At 49.2% G+C, this 20954-nt stretch overlaps 1 protein-coding gene across 1 annotated transcript in view; it reads left to right on the top strand.

Moving 5' to 3' along the window:
* Positions 1 to 20084, top strand: part of NLRX1 (NLR family member X1) — a 201206-nt gene extending 181122 nt beyond the window's left edge. Inside the window, exons 8-9 of the mRNA XM_086956764.1 lie at positions 14829 to 15080; positions 16727 to 20084. Of these exons, the coding sequence (XP_086812890.1) occupies positions 14829 to 15080; positions 16727 to 17045 (571 nt within the window). The 3' untranslated portion in view covers positions 17046 to 20084. The remainder of the gene's footprint in view (positions 1 to 14828; positions 15081 to 16726) is intronic.
* The last annotated feature ends 870 nt before the right edge of the window (positions 20085 to 20954 follow it).

Below are 20954 nucleotides of genomic sequence, written 5' to 3'. Positions count from 1 at the left end.
TCTCTTTCCTTGCAGAAATCCTTTTCCAGCAGTGGTCAGTTAGGACCGATCAGAAAGTGACTTTTGGGTTCTGGCTTACCAGTTGCATGCCCCCGGGTGTTTTTTGATACCCATGAGTGTTGTGTTCCTTGCTTGAAATTTAGGTGTGAACCACAAGCAGTTATGTACAGCAGGCCTCGAAAAATCAGAAAACTTTTACAACACCTGCAGGTTGAGTAACTTGAATAAACTCAATATATTGTGCCCATTTTGAAAATACATAGGTTTCCTTGATACCTATTTTTCACATTTTATATTTTACCAAATAAATTGCTGTATAGCTGGTACACTTGGCTCGGGGTTCCTCAGATTCTTGAAGAACCTACAAGACCTATATATCCCAGCAGCTAGAAGGGTCTAGCGGACGTAACTGTATATTGCTTTTGAAAATACACCATAGTTAAAAGAAGTTACAGATGAAAATATAAACAGAAATGGCTGGGTTTTTTTTCAACTCCATTTCAATATTTTTTATTTCAACTGTTACTTCTTATAGGAAATCCCTGAGGGATCTACACCTATGACCCCTTGCTGAATTCAGAATGTTGTCTACTCTTCAGAAATGTATAGCTTTCTGGGATCCGCCATGGGTTTCACACCCAATTCTACCACTAACTGCCTGTGGCGGCTCCCCCATTGGGGCTTGGGGGTGCGAGAAGGCAGAAACATAAATGGTAAAAACTAAGATTTATGTTTCTGCCTTCTGGCTTTGTGAGAAAGCAGAAGTGCCTCTGTGCCTGGCTGGGGAGGGGGGGGGCGGGTGGGCGGTCCTCCTCGAGGGCAGGGGGGGAGTGGCTTGCCCACTGTTGTGGGTACTGACTCCATGGCCGACCAAACAGTCAGTACCCACAACAATGGGTAAGCCACTCCCCCCCCTGCCCTCGCGCAGGACCGCCTACTCTCCCTTTTTCTCTATGCAGAGATAATGTCCCGGCTGGGGCGCTCTCCTGCTGCGCCTACCAATCTCAACGCTGCCATTCCTGCGTTGTGATTGGCTTACGTAGGGGAGCGAAGCTGCCTGCTGGCTACTTCCTGTTCCTGCAGCAGGAACACGCGGACCCAGCTGCCACTGCACCAGTACAGCGTGACTGTCCAGGAGCGGAGGCAGTGCGGTACCTGGCACTCGGGTACGTTTTATTTTAATTGTTTTATCCCCCCCCCCCCGCGACTCCCACCCCCACCCTCGAGCATGCCGGTTGCCGCTGTTCACAAAGTACATATAAGCATGCATACTAAAAAGCAAAGGAGCGTATTGGCAAACAAGCAACTGACCGACAGTAAGTACTATTATCAACAGCTCAGATGCCATACAATAACTTAACGTCGATAAAACAGATTTATACAACTTTAAAATCGCAGGAGCCACTTTAAAGCTTAAGGGCAACAAAAAGTAAAAAAAATTGAGTGGGTGCAGATTTTGTGCGGGGCAGTTCCTTGTTCGACTTAGATTTGCGTGCGTTCTCATGCTGAGACAATATAGGCTAACTCAGGAAGGAAGATAGCTGGTGCATATACCCTCTAGCTGTTATTGCCTTTCTGCATCACTTAGCCAAGAACTGATTAAGCAAGAAGAAAACAATTTGATTTCTCTGGGCTGTGTGTAAATAAGACGAAAATAACGCACTGTCTCCAGCCCTTCTAGAAAACAAGTACATAAGACACTGCTATCTTTCTCGGTTGACCATCTCGAGGTGAATGCTTATATCTGTAGAACTCGGAGCCTGAATTTTAATAACATGGAGTGGCTGATCTGTGGGATATTCACGCCAAGGTAAGGTTCTGGGCACCTCGTGTTTTCATTGTAGGGACCCTATTAACAGGGGAAACATCTCTGGAACTGATAATGGTCAGAACTGTCAAAAAATCACCTTTGTGACTGAGGTGCTTGTTGCATTTATTTTGCTTATGCTCTGCTAAACATCTCTACAGACAATTATTCATACGTTTTTTTCCCCCACATGCTTTAGCAGGCGGCTGTTCAAATTCCATCCCAGGCCCATTGCATTCTGCAGAGACGTTAAATATGTCTCTGGATATAAGCTCACATGTGGCCCAGTCCACCACAGGACTGGGCACAGTTGAACCTCATTTTCTATGGGAAGTTAGTTTAAGTGCCTTTAGGGGAGCTGTGATCCTGTCTCAGTGTGGCTCATATTACGGCTGCACTCCTGTCTCCACCAGTCACTCTACGTTGTAGAGGAAGTAGGTACTGGTTTTACATTAAAAGTGTTTTGCCTTGTTTTGCGATCGCGATAGATTTTTACAGCCACAGATGCTTACTCTGGAGTTCTGGCAATCCTCTCCGCCCTCCTCTCTCCCTTCGTCTTCTTCTTATCCCTGCTCTCTCCCTTCCTCTCTCTATGCTCTCTCCCCCTCTATCCCCTATCTCCCCTTTCTCTCTCCCTCCTCCAGCCCCACATAGACTGACTCCTGCCACTCATTCATCAGGTGCAGGAGGGTGGGTTGTCCATAGCGCCAGCCTGCTCTAACACTGTAAACTCTCTAGGGGCTAATACCTCTCACTTTACTGAGATAGGGCAGGTGAGTCGTCCATAGCTCCTACCTATTGTGCCTGAGCGCAGGGGCAGTGGAAACCTAGGCCGCAGAGTGGGGCCTACCTTATACTGGGAATAACCACACGTACACGCTATCTGCAGGCTAGGGCCAAAGACCCCGAGCGGTCTCGCACCCATTTATTTATACCCAGGGGCTGCCCCGCCCCTGAGGTGTATGCTTGCGTGCGTGTGAGGATGGGCCGGGTGGCATTACTACATCCCTCCAAACTCACGGATCAATAGTCCCGGTCATTGAAGTCTCTTGAGGGGACCCAGACCCCACGCATAGTCCTTGAGTCTTTGGCTGGGAGTCGGGTTGGGCCTGAGATGGTACCTTTGGCTTCGTTGACTCTCGATCACTCCCTCCTCTCTGGACTGCCCTCCTGGTTCGGGGTTTCTCTTGGGGTACCCTCCGGGGTGTCGTTATTCTCTTGTTCAGGTCTTGGTGGGGATGTCTCCCCTCCTTGCTGGCTTGTCGGCGCTCCGTTGTCGGCATCACCACCGCCCTCATGCTCCGCTTCCTCAGATGTTTGGCTGGCATTGTCACTCCCTCTAGGGATGCGCTTGAACCATGACACATTTCGTGTGACTGCTCTCGTGCCTTGGGTTGCGGATATCATGGTGCCTTGAATGTTTACGATCTCCCACACTTCAAGCTCATAGGCGGTGTCATACTTCCAATTTGGGTGACAGTTCTTGAGGACAACTTTGTCGCCGACCACCAGGGACCTGGGCTGGGCTCTCCTGGCCCGACTGGCTATTTCATTGGTGCGTTTCCTCCTGTTCTGGGTGGCGTTCTGGTCTAACTCTGGTGGGCACCAGGAGGGGTCGTTCGGAACACAGTCTCTTGGTATTTTCTTGAACAGCAGATGTGCCGGGCGCATCGGGTGGTGGAGTGAGGGGTTTGCTGATATGCGCACAAGAACTGGGACAGACATTCTTCAGCATCTTCTCCTCTTTCCACGTCGATCTGGAGCGCGAGGGTCAATGTGCGCATGAACCTCTCGACTTCCCCGTTCGCTTGGGGCCACTGCGGGGTGATCTTCCGGTGATGGATCCCTCTGGCCGCCAGGTAGGTCTGGAAGCCTCTTCCTTGAAAGGTGGGCCGTTGTCTGACCTTACTTCCTCCGGCAGGCCCATCATGGCAAATATTCATTCCAGTGCTTTCTTCACGTGTGTGAATGCGGTGGATGGTACCACCTCCACCACTGGGAAGCGGGAGTATGAGTCTATTACTACTAGCGTGTGACGCCCATCCGGGAATGACCCGAAGTCCACGCTGAGTGTAGACCACGGCTCATGACACGGGTCTTCAGTGATCACGGGATATGGAGCTGGGTCCTGGCCTGTGATCGTACACGAGTGACAGTTGCGGACCTCCTCTTCTACCGCAGAGTCCATTCCGGGGAACCATACTTTACTGCTTAGCCGCGCCTTGGTCTTTGACGCTCCCTGGTGACCTTGGTGGGCTAGGCGTACCACTTCTTTCTGTAGACTGGATGGAATCACAATTGCCGTGCCGCGTAGAACTATCCCGTGAGGTCCCACAATGAGTTCACTCTGTGCTCTCCATATTTGTTGTCTGAATTGCTGTTCCGTGGCTGTGAGGGCACTGACCCCGTGTAGGAAGTGTTTCCAGCTTCGGTTGGTGAGTGTGTTTTTCACCCGGTTGAGGCACTCGTCTTCGTCCGTGGCTTTGCCAAGGGCCTCCAGGGTGAGGGCTGCGGAGCACGCCTCCTGCAACAGCATTCTCACAAATTCTTCGACCTCCTCTTTGTGTTCCATCACCTGGTCATGGGTACGGGTGCCCAGTTGTCATGACAGGAAATCTGCCGTGTTGTCTGTTCCGGGACGGTAGGTGACCTCGAAACGGTATGTCTGCAGCTGGACAGCCCACCTCGCGATGCGGGGAGGGGCAAGCCTGGCCGTCCCCGCGAATAGCGGCACCAGAGGTTTGTGGTCGGTGACAACTTTGAACTCGTGGCCATATAGGTACAGGTGGAAATGCTGGCACGCCCACTTAATAGCTAACGCCTCGCGCTCGATTTGCGCATATCTCATTTCCGTGGTGGTCAATGCCCGACTGGCATGAAACAGTGCAGGGAAGTCTTTCAGCATCGCGTCTGCCTGTAGCTCATGCACTTGGCGTGCAAAGAACACCAGCTGTAGATCCTCGGCAGTATGGTAGCTGAGCAGCGTGCGACACTTTCCTCCCGTCACGTGAAATCTCGTCATCACCTCCCGGTCATTGCATGCCGCCACTACTTCTATTACTCCTCTCAGGGGGAGCGGGTCATCGCTGTCGTAGGTATAGATCTTCGCTTTTGATGGCGCTAGTGATGGACGTGGAGACAGTTTTTCGTACTGGATGCTGTCCATCACATTTACCGAGGCCCCGGTGTCAATCAGAGCCTGTACCGGGGAGCCGGCTATAGTGATCTCACACATGGGGGGTGGCCGTGTCCTCGACCCCTCTCTTCCTACGAACGACACAAAGAAAATGTTGTCATCCTCCAAGTGGAACGCCGATCGTGAGGCGTCGCTGCAGGGTCCAGGGTCTGCGAGTGACAGTTGTCGCACGGCATGGACAGGGCCCCTCGTGCTTAGCCCAGGGCGATGACCGCCGCAGCTGCCGCACACTTTTGCGAAGTGATAAGGCTTTCCGCAGTTCGAGCATATTTTGCCTTTCGCAAAGCATCTCCCTCCTGCTGGGTGGTCCATGCCGCAGTTTCCGCATGCGGCACGTGGCGTAGTTGGCGTGTTCCCTCTTGCTGTAGGTGGTCGCCGGCGGATCACATCCACTTGTTCCTCCTTGATGGTTGGTGTCTTTGCCGCCACTCCGGGACGATTCAGGGCAGCTTGCATTTGATCTGCCCTGGCATTGGAGATGTTGTGAGCCCTTGCCAGAATGAGGATTTCGTCCAGGGATATTCGCGGTTGCCTGAGGATGAGGCGCCTGAGTTGCACTGACCTGCAACCCTGAATGAGTTGTGCACGTATCTCTAGTCTCTGGTCTGGTAGTTCGCAGGCCGTCGCAAGCTTTCTCAATCTTGCATAGAATGTGTCGATGGATTCCGATTCGCTTTGCCGCGCCTGGCGTAGCTTGAACCATTCGTAGTCCCGGTTCACTCGTGGGTCAAAATATCGATTCAGTGCAGTGACCGCCGCGTCGTAGTTATGGGCTTCACCTCTGTCTGGCAACGTCTCAAATAACTCGTAGAGTTCGTCCCCACAATAAAACATCAGCAGCGAGCGCTTCACTCTCCCGTCCGTTTCTCTTACTCCCACAAAATAATGTTCAAGGCGGCCTATCCACAAACGCCATCGCGCCGCCGCCGTAAACGGGTCCGAGAGCTCGCTGAATGGTGGGAGAGGAGCTGCCAACCCATGGCCGGGAGGGGCAGGTGTGGTGGCTGCTGCAGGGCCTGGGGCATTCGCGCCTCCTAGAGGTGGCGTGGCATGCTGCGGTCCAGTCGGTTGCGGGGCTTGCTGCATCGCTTGGGCCTGCTGTGTCGCTGGGGCTGCAGTTGCGCCTCCATTTCCCCCTGGTTGCACGTTCATACTGCCAGGTCGGTGGGCACGTGGCGAACTTCTGCTGGGGTTGACCGCGCCCTACCCTGAGAGGCGCGTGGGCGGGGCTCCTCCGCGTCCTATCCGCGCTGTGAACTTATCTGGACTCTGGGCACTTGCGGACTGGTGAGGCACCCTCTCGTTGGAGGTGGCAGTGGTTAATTTCAGGAGGCCTTGGCTTTGCTGCGCTGGTGCTTACTGGCGCTTAATATGGGTATGGTGATGCGAGGGTCTTGAGGTGTTGCACACTGTTTGTGGGGCCCAGCAACCACCCCTTGTTGGAGCTGAACGCTGCCGGAGCACGTGCGTGGGCCGGCAGCCTGGGCACGTTTCTCCTTCTTCCTTTCCATTTTTTTTTTTTGAATGTCGCGCTCTAGTGCTGATGCGGGAGGGGTGCGGGGGCCGATCCAGTCCCCCCGATGCGCGCAAAGCCCAGCTCAGGAAGCGGGACGGAGCGGAAGGCAATTTGGCTGCTCTGAGTGACAGCCGCGGCAGGGCGCATCACCGCACTCGCGGGGCTAGGCGGGGCCGCACACACGCTGGCCGCGGACCGCGCCGGGCTCACCTCAGCGCCACGACCTGGCGCACATATAGTATCTGGGCAGCTGGACTTCGGCTGCTATGCCGGGCGACAGGGCAGCGTGGCGGGCACCCTCGACAGCCGGCCGCTCGCCGAGGGCTCAAGCGCGGCAGGCGCGAGCCCTCCAGGAAGGGGCGGGCCCGGCGGTGAGCTTCTGCGGGGCCGAGGCGTCGGACAAGACCCACCTCGTCGCCAGTGTAGCGCCTGAGCGCAGGGGCAGTGGAAACCTAGGCCGCAGAGTGGGGCCTACCTTATACTGGGAATAACCACACGTACACGCTATCTGCAGGCTATGGCCGAAGACCCCGATCGGTCTCGCGCCCATTTATTTATACCCATGGGCTGCCCCGCCCCTGAGGTGTATAGTCAAGTCAAGTCAGAGGATTTATATAGCGCACTACATACCCAGGGGGTCTCAAGGCGCTTAAGAAGGGGTGGGGAGTTACTTGTCAAATATCCACGTTTTAAGTTGCTTTCTGAATGCTAGGTGGTTCTGGGTAAGGCGAAGGTAAGTGGGAAGAGAGTTCCAGGTTTTAGCTGCCAGGTAGGAAAAGGATCTACCTCCCATGGTGGTCTTGTTGATGCGAGGTACAGTGGCAAGGGCTTGGTTGGAAGATCGAAGCTGGCGGGAGGGGGTGTAGAAGGACAGTCGTGTGTTGAGGCATTCTGGTCCGATTTCGTAGAGTGCTTTGTGTGCGTGGGTTAGGAGCCGGAAGGTGATCCTCTTATTGACGGGAAGCCAGTGGAGGTTTTTCAGGTGACCAGAGATATGTTCTTTACGCGGGATGTCTAATATGAGCCTGGCAGAGGCGTTTTGGATTCGTTGGAGTTTTTTCTGGAGTTTAGCGGTAGTCCCGGCGGATAGGGTGTTTCCGTAGTCCAGGCGGCTCGTGACCAGTGCGTGGGTGACCGTTTTCCTAGTTTCGGTGGGGATCCAACGAAATGTTTTTTTGAGCATGCGAAGAATGTTGAAGCAGGATGAGGAGACGGCGTTGACTTGTCTGTTCATTGAAAGTGAGGAATCCAGGATGACGCCCAGGTTCCGTGCGTGGTCTGTCGGGATGGGTGCTTTTCCAAGGGCTTCTGGCCACCAAGAGTCGTCCCATGCGGAGGGGGAGGAACCTAAGATGAGGACTTCTGTTTTATCAGAGTTCAGTTTCAGACGGCTGTGTTTCATCCATTCGGCTACATCTTTCATTCCTTCATGTAGGTTGGTTTTGGCGGTGCTAGGGTCATTGGTGAGTGATAGGATCAGTTGAGTGTCATCCGCGTAGGAGATGATGTTTAGGTTGTGTTGGCGGGCGATGGCCGCGAGGGGGCTCATGTATACGTTGAAAAGGGTGGGGCTGAGTGAAGATCCTTGTGGTACGCCGCAGATGACTTCAGTGGCCACTGACTTGAATGGTGGGAGGCGGACTTTCTGGGTTCTTCCGGTGAGGAACGAGGTGATCCATTCCAGTGCTTTTCCTTGGATTCCGATGTTTCTGAGTCGCTGTAGAAGGGTGCTATGGCAGACTGTGTCAAAGGCTGCGGAGAGGTCGAGGAGGATGAGGGCGACTGTGTCTCCATTGTCCAGTAGGGTTTGAATGTCGTCTGTTGCTGCGATGAGGGCGGTCTCAGTGCTGTGTTTTGCTCGGAAGCCGGACTGTGAGGAGTCGAGGGATTTGTTGGCTTCGAGGAAGGCGGCGAGCTGGTTGTTGACAGCTTTCTCGATGACTTTGGCCGGGAATGGAAGGAGCGAGATAGGGCGGTAGTTTTTGAGTTCGGTGGGGTCAGCTGTGGGTTTCTTCAGGAGGGCGCAGAGTTCAGCGTGTTTCCAGCTTTCCGGGAAGGTGGCAGATTTGAAGGAGCAGTTGATGACGTCTCGGAGGTGCGGTGCTATGATGGAGTCTGCTTTGTTGAAGATGTGGTGAGGGCATGGGTCTGTGGGGGAACCTGAGTGGATGGAGTTCATCAGGCGGATGGTATCCTCAGTGGAGATTGTGTTCCAGTCATTAAGGATGTTTGAGGGGGGTTAAGGTCCAGCAGATGGTTGGGTGGGTTGGTCTCCGGGTTGGTTGTCGAAGCTGTTGTGGATGTCTGCAATTTTGTTGTGGAAGAATGAGGCTAGGGAGTCGCAGAGGGCTTGAGAGGGGGTGATGTCGTTAGAGTTGGCCGAGGGATTGGTAAATTCCTTGACGATGTTGAAGAGTTCCTTGCTGTTGTGGGCGTTGTTATCTAGTCGTTCCTTGAAGGCGGTTTTCTTGGCCTTTCGGATCAGTTGATGGTGTATGCGGGTGGCGTTTTTGAAGGTGTCCTTGGTGCTGGTGGTTGGGTCTTTTTTCCAGGCCTTCTCAAGGGAGCGGCAGAGTTTCTTGGATTTCTTAAGATCATCGTTGAACCATGAGGCCTTCTTGCTGCCAAGTTTGCTTTGTCGTTTTTTCAGTGGTGCTAGGATGTCGGCGCTGTTGGATAGCCAAAGGGTGAGGTTGGTGGCGGCTTGGTCGGGGTTTGATGAATGGGCTGGGGGGTTTAGCAGAAGCGATGAGGCGATCTGGTCGATGGTGATTTTGTTCCAGTTTCTTTGCAGAGTTGGTTGGGGATGTTTTTTGGGTTTGGGCTTGTTGTAGGTGAAGTGAACGCAGCTGTGGTCAGTCCAAAGGAGCTTCGTGGTGTGGTTGAAGGAGACATGATTGCTGGAGGTGAAGATAGGGCCGAGGGTGTGACCTGCGATGTGGGTGGGGGAAGTGACCAGTTGTTTAAGTCCGAGGTTGGCGAGGTTGTCAAGCAGGGTGGTGGAGTTGCGGTCGTTGTTCTTTTCAAGGTGAAAGTTGAGGTCTCCTAGAAGGATGTAATCTTTGGAGGGGAGCGCGTGTGGAGTGATGAAGTCCGTGATGTCCTCACTAAATTGTGCGCGGGGTCCTGGAGGCCTGTAAAGGAGGGTGCCTCTGAGTGTAGTCTTGGGGTCGATGTGGATCTGGAAGTGAAGGTGTTCAGAGTTGGCGAGGTTGACGTCAGAGCTGGTTGAGATATGGATGGATTTCTTATGGACGATAGCGATTCCTCCTCCTGTGTGGCCGGTACGGTCCTTGCGTATGATCTTATAATCTTCTGGGATGGCAATGGTGATGTCTGGGGCGGAGGAGGCGTTCATCCATGTTTCAGTAAGGAAGGCGACGTCCGGAGAGATGGTGTCTAGTAGATTCCATAGGTCGATGGCGTGCCTATGGACCGATCGGGTGTTGAGCAAGATGCATTGTAGGTGGTTGGTGTCGGGAATCTGAGGTGTGATCGTAGCGGAGTGGTTGACGTTGCAGAGGAATTTGCAGGAGTAGCATGAGAAAGGTCCATGGGTGTGTCCAGGAGCGGCTTGGACGCAGGTTGGGGAACGGCCGGGGTTAAGGGCTAGGAGGGTGGTGGCATCGTAGGTAATGCGGGAGGGCTGGGCATGACGAGGGCCAGGGGGTCTGGCGCTGGGCGCGATCCAGGCGCGGACGGGCGTAGACGGGCTTACCTTTGGCGCACCTTCGGCGCGAATTGGGCACGGTCGCTGCGCGTGAACGCTGCGCGCGGGAGTAACTGTCATATATGGATGGTGGAGGGGGAGGGGCGAGGGCGGCTCAGCTGGGAGGCGGGGCGGGCTACAGATGACCACAACAACAACAAAATGGAGGCGGAGGGGGGAGCACACCGGAGCGCTAGGGCAAACGCGCAAATGTAAATGTGAGAGCAGCAGCACTGCAAATAATAATTAAAGCGCCAATGCACTGTGCTAGCAACAGTAATAAATTAGAAAGAATGACGGTATTGCCATGTGAATGGAAATTAAATCTCTGACCTCCGTTTGTTGTTGTCTATGCTTTGATGCAAGGAAAACAAGGATTTCATTTCTGCTGAACTGTGAAGCGCCCAGTGGGGGTTTCTTCTAGTCCAAGGTAGGATTGTTTAAAATGTTGGCAATTGGTTTGTCTGCAGGGAGCGCCAATGACATTCGTGAGCTACTTATCTTTATCTTTAACTTGCATTTTTAAGAGCAGCTTGTGTGCTGTTAAATGAAGTGTAACATGTGCATCTGGCGATTATTTTCAATGATATTGTTTTAAAATAATGCAGTCAGGCTAAATGGATGGCATGGGTGGAAGCAGGAATGAAGCACGATATGTGACAGTTTTAAATGTGTTTAATTATTTCAAGACTACATATCCCAATTACTTTTATAAATATTCTTGCTGTCTGAAACGTGGTTTAACTTGCACCATTTGGTCCTTTTTTTTCGTTGCTCTTCAAAATTTTCTTGGCGTGAGAGTCACGCAGTTCCCCTTTAGTCAATCAGGCTCGCTTACTACTCAACACACAATCAGACCCTTCCTTTACGCCTCACCACTTTCAAATGTCACTAGCCACCACTGCTAACTGGAAAGAGGTTGAAAGCACACAAATTAGGAAAAAAATAGGCTATGTCCCTGTGAAATGCCAAAACTATTTTGAAAAATGTTAAGTCTGTTTGTTCCTAAAAACTGGGAAGATGGTGATTTTAGCATCCCAAACCGTTCGTTGCCATTTGCAGGGAAAAAAAACAGACGCTTTATTCTCCCCGTTGTGTTTTCCTACCTGCATTCCCTACCCCCGTGTATCATTCCCCCTCTACTCTTCACTCCCCATAAGACGTGTGTACGCACTAATAATCTCACATTATTGTGTAATCTCATGTTTTTTTTTTCTTTTTCCTATGTCTATACTTGTCTATGTAATTATGGAAAATGTAACTCACTGATCCTCATGTAAAGCGCTCTGATCCCTCCGGGTCTATCCAGCGCTATATAAAACTTTGCAAATAAACAAATAAATAAAATAATTCTGCAGCACTTGTTTCCCTAAACCCCCAAATGTCGGTGTATTTTGTCTAATTTCCCGGTCCCCTCTATTTGAATCCACAATCCCTGGGTACCTTGGAATCCCCAAGATGTTGGAAAAAAAGGATGCAGATTTGGTATGGATACCTTCTTTGGACAAAAAGTTGTGGGGGCCTAAGCGCAAAGTACCCCAGATAGCCAAAAGAAGTCTCAGAACATGTGTGTGTGGGAGGGGGGGGGATAGTAGAACAAGTGTTATTACCAATTGTCTTTGCCTACATTTGCGCCTTCCAAATGTATGATCATGTGTAAGAAATAAGTAATTTTGAGAAAAGTCCTCTAATTCACATGCTAACACAAACTCCAAGATGTGCAAATAACCACTGCTTCTAATCTACTCGACCTAACTGTAATGTACTTGACCCGTAAACTGGTTTCAAATTGTGTGATCATTGTCAACTCACTAGAACAATCGAGTAGGTGCTAAATATAGCTCGATCTGATCAAATCTGACCCTCTATAGCTAGTGGGCGAGTAGACTGTTCGAGACCTGTACAGGAAACACAAAGTTTATTCTGTGAACTCTCCAGAGCAGACCTTGTTGGGCTTAACAGCCAGTAACTACCCAAATATTCAAAACATAACAAACTAACTGGAAGATTCTAACAATGAGGTATGCAATATTAAGGGATGATGTAAGAACACTACAATGAGGGCGCCACATTCCAGGACATAAAAGTAACCCTGCCCCGTTATTTATTTATTGGATGTGTGGTCTCACCCGCATTCCAGAAACCCGCTGCTCAAAATGACATACCGTATTTTCCGGCATATAAGACGACCCGGCGTATAAGACGACCCCCTACTTTTCTTGATAAAATGTAGGTTTCGTGCTATACTCGCCGTATAAGACTACCCACACTTCCAGCGCAGCCCAACGCAGGATGTGTATATAAGCTTAAGTTCAGATGTGTGTTGCCACTGGCATTAGGTACAAGGTTTAGTTCTAATCTGTCATATTTCATTGTACACACATTGTGCGGACAGGTAAATGAGGCACATGCTCTTCTTACATACTGTAGATTGAACTTTATTACATCAGTGAAAAAGGAAACAAGCTAGTAGCACATAGTTCCCCAGAATACTTAATGCTATTGAGGACCAATAATAAGGCTTCCAGAGACGTGCGTTATTCGTCCAGAACTTCTGCAAACAACATGGCCTCATATTATGTACCTGGCACAAGTTTGCACAGGTGGACATCACCATGTGGCAACTGAAAATCCTGTCTCTTGCCACAGAAAAACAGCATCGGTCTTCCGTTAAAGTTAAGCTGCACCATTTCCTATTGAGAAGCGGTCTGACACCTTCGGGTGAAGTCCGCGCTATGTAAAAATGCATGAAAACATACTGTCAAATTTGGCACCCGGCGTATAAGACAACCCCCGACTTTCCAGAACATTTTAAGGGGTTAAAAAGTCGTCTTATACGCCGGAAAATACGGTATTTAAAAGTGCTTTTTGAAAAGTTATAATTTTAGAAAACAAAGACCAGGCTGATAGTTTCAAGTGCAGCAGGGCAATACTAGAGGTTTGTCAAAGGGCTTGACAGCCTGCAAAGATGATAGGAAAACCAGTGGAAATAGGAGGGGTCAACGTTTTATGTGCTTGGCACATTTCCTGTCCTGCTGGATGTATGACGGTACAACGCGTACCGTCACAACGCATCCCTTTACCACGCATCCCTTACAACGCAAGTCGTTACCACGACTTGCGTTGGGGGTGCGGATTTCGTATAGTATAATTTACTATTCTAACACCAGTCCCCGTGGACCCTAGGGAAGGTGTTGGGATAGTAAATTTACTATTTTTAATCCTTTAGCGCCCTCCAGCGCAAGTCGTGGTAACGACTTGCGTTGTAAGGGATGCGTGGTAAAGGTACCGCGTTGTAAAATCTTCGTGGTAAACGATGTTTACCGTCCTGCTGGGTACGTAAGCCAAGATGGTGTCCTTTAGAGATTTGTCAGCAATAATGAATTAAGGGGGCCGCTAAGGCAGGTGGAGGTAAGGCAGAAATACAAGCCAGCGATTTTAATCAGCAGGAATGAATTGGATAGTTAGAGAAACTGTGCAGTTAAGGTTAAACATTAGTACTTACCAATTGTAAGTATGTAAAGTCTTATTTCGGATTTTAAACCACAGATATTCCTACAGTATGCTTTTAATTAAGACTTGTTGCCCAAAACAGCTATTAAAAAATGTTTGAATATTATACTTTAGCAGATTTTGCTTTACAGAAGCTGGTTCTTAAATAAGAATCAAAGAGTCCCTTTGCCTCATCAATTCTTTTTCTCCTGTAAAGCAAATACATTTGTTTTCTTAATATTGTATTTGTATTTGAGTTTATCAGTTTGGTCATCTAATTTGTTTTCACGGTAACTTCATTTACACTATTTGTACATACTAATCCCCTATTCGTCGTATGGGAAACCCAGCACTCTGGCCTGTTATGATAGAAATTGAAGGGCATGTAAAGCTGACTTTGGTACAAAATTCAACTAAGTGGAGTAGCCTGTGTTTGGTCTGTGTCTTTGCCACTCGGTGTGTCGTCCCAGTCTCAACTTTTCACCTCTGGCACATTCTTTTAGCTGTTTCTCCCACAGTCCTACTACCTGAATTACTCTATCATCCTTTCATTTATCCCTCATGTCCCCTCTACTCTGTCATGTCTCCCCTTCCCCTTCTCATTCTCTTAATCTCACTATCTTTTTCAGCTTCCTCCTTTAATATCCTAATCCATCCAGCACTTTCTTTTTCTCGCTTTCACCTACTTAGTTGTTTGTTTCCTCCATCGGTGCTCTTATGCTTGTTACCTGTTCCTTCTCCACTTTATGCATTACTTTTTCAGTCCTTCCACTTTCTTTCACTCCCTTTTCTAGCCTATATCTTCTCTTTTTTCTTCTCCATTGGCTCACCAGCTTTTTCCACCTCAGACTTATTATTCTTTCTTCCTCAACCTTCATCACAATCCTTGAATTTTCAACTAAATCCTTTACCTTCCATTTCCTTCCCTGTCTCCCTAACTCTTAGTTTAATGCTCTGCCTATTTCTTCCTCTCTTCATCTTTTCCATCCCCCTCTTACGTTCCCTTTCCCCCCCAGTTCTTTTCCTTCCTCTCCTCCTCCGCTATTCTTCAATTCGAGGTCACTCATGTGCATTTCTGTTCAACATTTGTCTTTTCTACTTCACTCAGGCTCTGCAATAATCCCATCACAGAGGATGGGGTGGCCTACATTGGGGAGGCCATGTCTGGTAATAAGTCCCTGACACACCTGTCGCTGCTGCACACATCCCTAGGTGACGCTGGAGTGAGGATCCTGGCAGAGCACTTGGAGAAGAATACCTGCCTGAAGGAGCTGAACCTGGCCTACAACTCTATCACGGATGCTGCTGCGTTGGTCCTGGTGGATGTGGCTAAGAGACACCCCACAATGCAGAAAGTACAGTGAGTACCCCCCTACTTCTACAATAAGGCCCTTACTTACTCAGTGCATATTCTCCTCTGCGCTGTCCCCCAGAGCCGTTGCTGTCTTGTGGTACTGCCACCTTTGTCAGTGCCCACTTGTGGATTTTTGTACCATTGCGACCATCACCATTGTCCATTGGTTTCCCCCAGTGTCCATCAACGTCATTCAGTGACAGTTCCTACCAGGGCCCGCCTGTGACCAGCAATGCAAGTGTTTTGAGTGATGTCCCAGTGCTAGCTCACTCGTGAGACTTCCTCGTGTCCCACAGTGCCAGTTTCCATCACTGTGCTACTCTGTGGCTACCACAGTCCCTCAGTGTCCACTAGTGTCTCCAGCGTCAGTGTCGATTAGTGCACTTGAATACCTTTGTTCGTGCTACTCTCCTTCTGTGCCCTCAAGTATTTGCCGGACCTTTCATCCAAAGTACCCACGCAGAACTATCTCCAAGGCTCTACAAATATCCTTCAGTCCACCACCACTGATTACCAATGCCATTGTTGAATAATGGAATTTCAACTACAGTCCTTTATTACCCATAGCTATCTTTTGGTCTCCCACAGTTCCAGGTATAGCCGCTGTTCCCCATTGCTCACAAGCTGTCCCTAGTACTTGCCATGTGCCTCAGTGATAATTAAGTGTTCCTTCATTAATGTCAACAGTACTTTAGGACCGGTCATTGCCAGGTTCTCCAACTCCAATAAGTGCCTCCAAGTCACAGCCCTCTTCGGTCTGCTTTATATTTAAGACACCTTGGCGCTCCGTTGAACTTACAAACCACTTCTGGAGGCATTGAGAGCTGGTCCACAACTGGTAAGCGGGGAGGGTGGTCATTGTGAGAAATAGGAGACACCTCTCCCCAGCACAACCTGCAGTGGCGATCAGATGGAGTCCTTTGTGGTGGGTTAAGAGCACAACTCAGCACAAAGTAGAAGATGAAAATCTTGTGAAATCTACAAACTTACGTTTGTTTCCAAACATACAGAAAGTATGCACAACTACATGTAATATTGTGCAGCACTGAAGTTTTGTATACCACAATATTTACAGGGTCTGTTATAAAAGACAACGCATTGGTATAGCCAGTAGGTCTCACCTTTGGGACCGTATAAGTGGTTAGCCATTAATCACATTATCCTGGGTGGTGCAATTATAGCTTAATTTCTGAATATGTGTAAAGTTATATCAAGCAGAAATTGGAAAGTGTGAAAGCTTGGGAGCAGTGTCTGGTAGCTTGCAGTGGTGTTGGGGCAGCCAAGGGAAGTTTGCAGAAGTGAAGAACTTATGGAAGCTTGCGTCATTGGGAGCAGTGTTTAAGTAGCTTGCAGCTATGTAGTGGCAGCTAAGGGAAGCTTGCAGAAGTGAGTCCACGTAAGCAAAAATACAAATCATTCCCAAAAAGAAAACAAAAAATACAGATTCCAGGTACAGTCCACAGTACAGTCTCTCTTGTGTTCCTCTGATTAAGTGTTATCCTCCTCATGTGTTTCCAAGACTCGGTGGACATAAAACAGCTGCCTTATCCCACCAGGGAGCTCGATTGACACACTCTTGCGTTTCTGTAGTTATAGCCCACCTAGATTATTTTTCCACACCCAAATAATGTGTCTCCTTTCTTCTCCACCAGCTTGTATTTTAACAACATCAGTGAGGCGGGGAGGCAGTCACTGTACGAGCTGAGGAGGAGCAGAGATGGCGTGGAGGTACTGGTGTCGCTGGCGGAGGGTACTGACGTGTCACAGCATTGGTCGCTCATCTTGAACGTGGTGACCAAAAATGTGAAGGGCTGGGACCACGAGCGTATACAGCGCCACCTGCAGCTGCTGCTGGAGGATTTGCAGTGCAGCCGGCGCCAAACAAGCAACCCGTGGAAGAAGGCCAAGTTCCTGCGAGTGGAGAACAAAGTGGAGAAAGTCCTGCGGAAGATTCAGGAGGGATCCATGTAGACTGGAGGATGCGACTGCAGAGCACATATTTGAACTGGAGAAGGGTTGCGTGTGCTGCCCAAATATATATATAAAAAAAGTAAGATGTAAAATGGCCCTTTTGGGTCCAAAGGTGCACAGCAACAAGCAAACTGATCAGTGCTCTGTATCTGGACCGTGCTCACTTTGCGGTTTCTTCAAGGTGGTACAGGCTGTTGAAGTGGACCACACTGTGTAAGTTTAGTTAAATATGCTGGAATTGGCCCACTTGGTGCTTCAATAGACAATAGACAATATTTGGAACAGAGGTCATGAGGACATAAAGTTTCACTTAATGTACTGACTCTGAAAGATTCTGATGGATAACAGCGCATGGGTTTCTTGTCAAGGATAGGCACCGTTAAAGACACCCTGCTTTGTTCTGACATCACAGGTATTTCCACTTCTTGGGTACAGAAACACTGAGAATCTACCAGTTCTGGAGCTAGACTAGATGGTACTTGTGCTGACAAATACACGGCACCGTGAACTATTGTCTGTGGTGTAAGGGACTTGACATCACATAAATCTTTTGTATGGATGCCGTTAACGGTACTTCAACCTGATTCTAGCTGGGATGTAACAAACATACACTTAGTACAGGTGTATTTGTAGTTAAAAGTCTTAGTGACACAGGTACTGAGGGAGATAGCCTAAAACTCTTGGTACAGGTGCCCATGCTGTCACTAGGCCTGACGGTGCTAGACTGATGCGAGCAGCATATGTGCACTTTCTTTGGGGTAGCTTTCCTGGGCCGACACAAAGGGATTCATACCTGCTGATAGGGCCTTAGCCCACTGCTGTGCTGACCACCTGCTGAACACTGGGACTCTGAACCCAAACTGCTGTGACCCATGATGCCATGGTTACCCTACCGCCTTCCCGTCTCAGTACCCCCTTGCCTTATTGACTGAAACTGCTCGGCATCTGACCGAGTGCCTTACTTCCAGTTGTCTTCCTGAATGTTGCCTGCTTGTTTGCTGGGAACAAAATGGCCTTTCTGGCTAAATCAATCCACCCCAGGGTGCATATTTGCTTCCTTTCGGGTTGGCCTTTTGCCCTAGCTCCTGCTCACTTTGGTCTCTGTATCCTCTGGCACCAATTTCTTAAACTGTTACAGTCCTCTGACCATTAGCTAACATGTCTCAGTAGTCTGTGCCTCTTCAGTTGCAGCTTGGACATGTTGTGATGAAACATCCGTTTCAATTTCTGCCTGTCTAGTGGCAGCCTTGGGTAGATCTAGTTAAAACCTGGACTTGTGTAGTTGACAGTTTGGGTAAATCTTTTTTTGTATCTGGTTAAGCCTTGATCTTTCTTGTTTTCAGTCTGGGTACATCCCATTACAACCCTCGCATATCTTGTTTTGCTGCCTGACCATGTTTCATTTTAGCCTGGTCATGTCTTAGTTACGGGTTTGGTGTGTCATGGCTACAGCTTTGACATATCATGATGACCGCATATGATTGGCCCGGTTACAGTCTCTGATTGTATATCTTGGTTGCCAAATCTACATGCATATCTTGGTAATAGCCTCTCCATGCTTGTTTTGGCGGCTGCTTCTAGCATGCCTGTCTTGGTTGCAGCCTCTGTATTAGAAAAAAGTACGAAATCCTTGGGTCTAAACAACAAAATACTTTGAGTGTGGTGAACCACTACTGGAAGATTGTGATACTAACAACACAGAACCCAAGACTACACACAACAGCAATAGCCATGGGCATTTCCCTTTTTATGACGAAAAAGCCACTCAATGCTTGTTTTGGCGGCTGCTTCGAGCATGCCTGTCTTGGTTGCAGCCTCTGTATGCCTGTCTTGGCTTCAGCTTCTTGCATGCCTGTCTTGGCTGCAGCTTCTTGCATGCTTGTCTTGGCTGCAGCTTCTAGCAAGCCTATCTTGGTTGCAACCTCTGCATGCCTGTCTAGGTTGCAATGTCTGCATGCCTGTCTTGGTTGCAGCCTCTGCCAGGCGCGCAACACCCATTGCGCTCACGGGGCTTCAGCCTCCCCGTCGTGTGTTTCAGCCCGGGCTGACACACCTTCGTGGGCAGGCGAGCATCTAATTGCAGCCGCACCCGAGTACTTAACAGGTCTTTAAAAGACCATTTAATTCTCAATGAGGCTTTTGTTGTGTGTTCACCCATTCTTACAGCCACTCTGTCTGTGGTTGGAAGAATTAGCCACCCCCGAAATATTTTTCAGCCCCCCCCGAAATTTGGCTCTAGTTGCCCGCCTAGCCTCTGCATGCCTGTCTTGGCTGCAGCCTCTAGCATGCCTGTCTTGGTTGCAGCCTCTGCATGCCTGTCTTTGTTGCAGCCTTTGCATGTTTGTCTTGGTGGCAGCCTCTGCATGCCTGTCTAGGTTGCAGCCTCTGCATATCTGTCTTGGTTGCAGCCTCTGCATGCCTGTCTTTGCTGCAGCCTTTGCATGTCTGTCTTGGTTGCAGCCTCTGAATGCCTGTCTTGGTTGCAGCCTCTGCATGTCTGTCTTGTTGCATCCTGAGCATGTCATGGTTACAGGCTCTGCATGTCATGATTGTTAGCTGGTAATGCGTGGCTACAGCCTGAGCATGTCTTGACTGCAGCCTCAACATGTGTTGTTTGAAGCATTGGCTTGCTGGTTACATCTCAGGCATATTATCTTGGTGGAGCTTGCTCTATCCACTATTGAGTGGTCTTGGCTGTCCGATTCTATCTGCCTGTTTACAGACTCTTTGATTGGAGACAGCGTGGACAGGCTGGCCTCAATCGGGTTGTGCTCGGGCACAGTGCAGACTGAAGGCACTGCCTTTGTCACATCAAATCACATGAAGGTCTACTCAGTACTTGTCCATATGCCGTTTGAGCCGGAACGTGACTCTCCTTCAGCTTTGACCCAGCTACAGTCTGCCTTTTCATTTGTGCCTTGCAAATATAAATTGCACTAGCTTCTCTTTGGCGGGGGTGGGACGCTGGATGTACCATGTGAGTATTTGTGCTATATTGGCAGGTAAATTATTGAATAAAAATCTCATATCCTGTCAGGATCATGGCTTGAACTTTGTGTGAATGTGTGTGAGCTTTGAAAAATGGATTGCTCAAAGACAGGCATTGTAGGGAAACCAAGCATTCCTATTGGACAAAGTGTATGGAGATTAAACCAATTGCACCGATCAATCCATAAACTTAGCTTCAGTTAGGATTGCACTTCAACCCATGAATCTGTCTTTCATTGAATTGGATTTTTTGAGTGAATTAGGGTTTCCCACTCTCTAGTCCGCTCTAGCTTGGAGTGTTGGGATTTGTTGCTGTCCAGATAGTACACTTGGAGCAATGTTTTCCTTTTGTCAGAGTTTGACTCACCTTGTGTGGTTCATTACAAAATGACGTCTCTTCAGTGGTCGATACATAACGGGTCCATATAACGCACCCTTTGATGTTCAGCAAGCTCTGTTCACAATGAGGTTTTATTTTAAAAAAAAAACCTTAAACCTAATCCCAGCCCAGCAGACTGCATAACCAGTTCAGAGGAATGACAAGCCATCTGCAGCTGAATAGTGTGATTCAAATATTTCTGATATGCAGTTCAGAGACAAGTTCTTCTTGATACAGGGAGAAAGAATTTTTAGGGGAGCGCTATGAACATATCACTTGCAGTCATTGCCCGAGTCTAGTGCATTAAATACACTACAGAGAACAAGAAACCAAATAAGGTTGATGACTGAGTTTAGCACTAAAAAAAACGCATTGGCTCACAGCCAATTTACTAATTGACGTAATGCATCTGCCAATAGCTTATTGCTGTATCCACATCGATTGGGGCCATTTGTTCTTTGCTCAGTGACGTAGCTAAACCTACTGCCACCAGGGGGCGGACCCTAAGTTTGCTGCCCTGTGCAGGTAAGAGTAGGTGGGGC

The sequence above is a fragment of the Lissotriton vulgaris genome, chromosome 2_1 (assembly GCF_964263255.1).
Source record: "Lissotriton vulgaris chromosome 2_1, aLisVul1.2, whole genome shotgun sequence".
NCBI lineage: Eukaryota > Metazoa > Chordata > Amphibia > Caudata > Salamandridae > Lissotriton > Lissotriton vulgaris.
The sequence above is the reverse complement of the archived record's forward strand: the minus strand, read 5'-3'. Positions and strand labels throughout refer to the sequence as shown.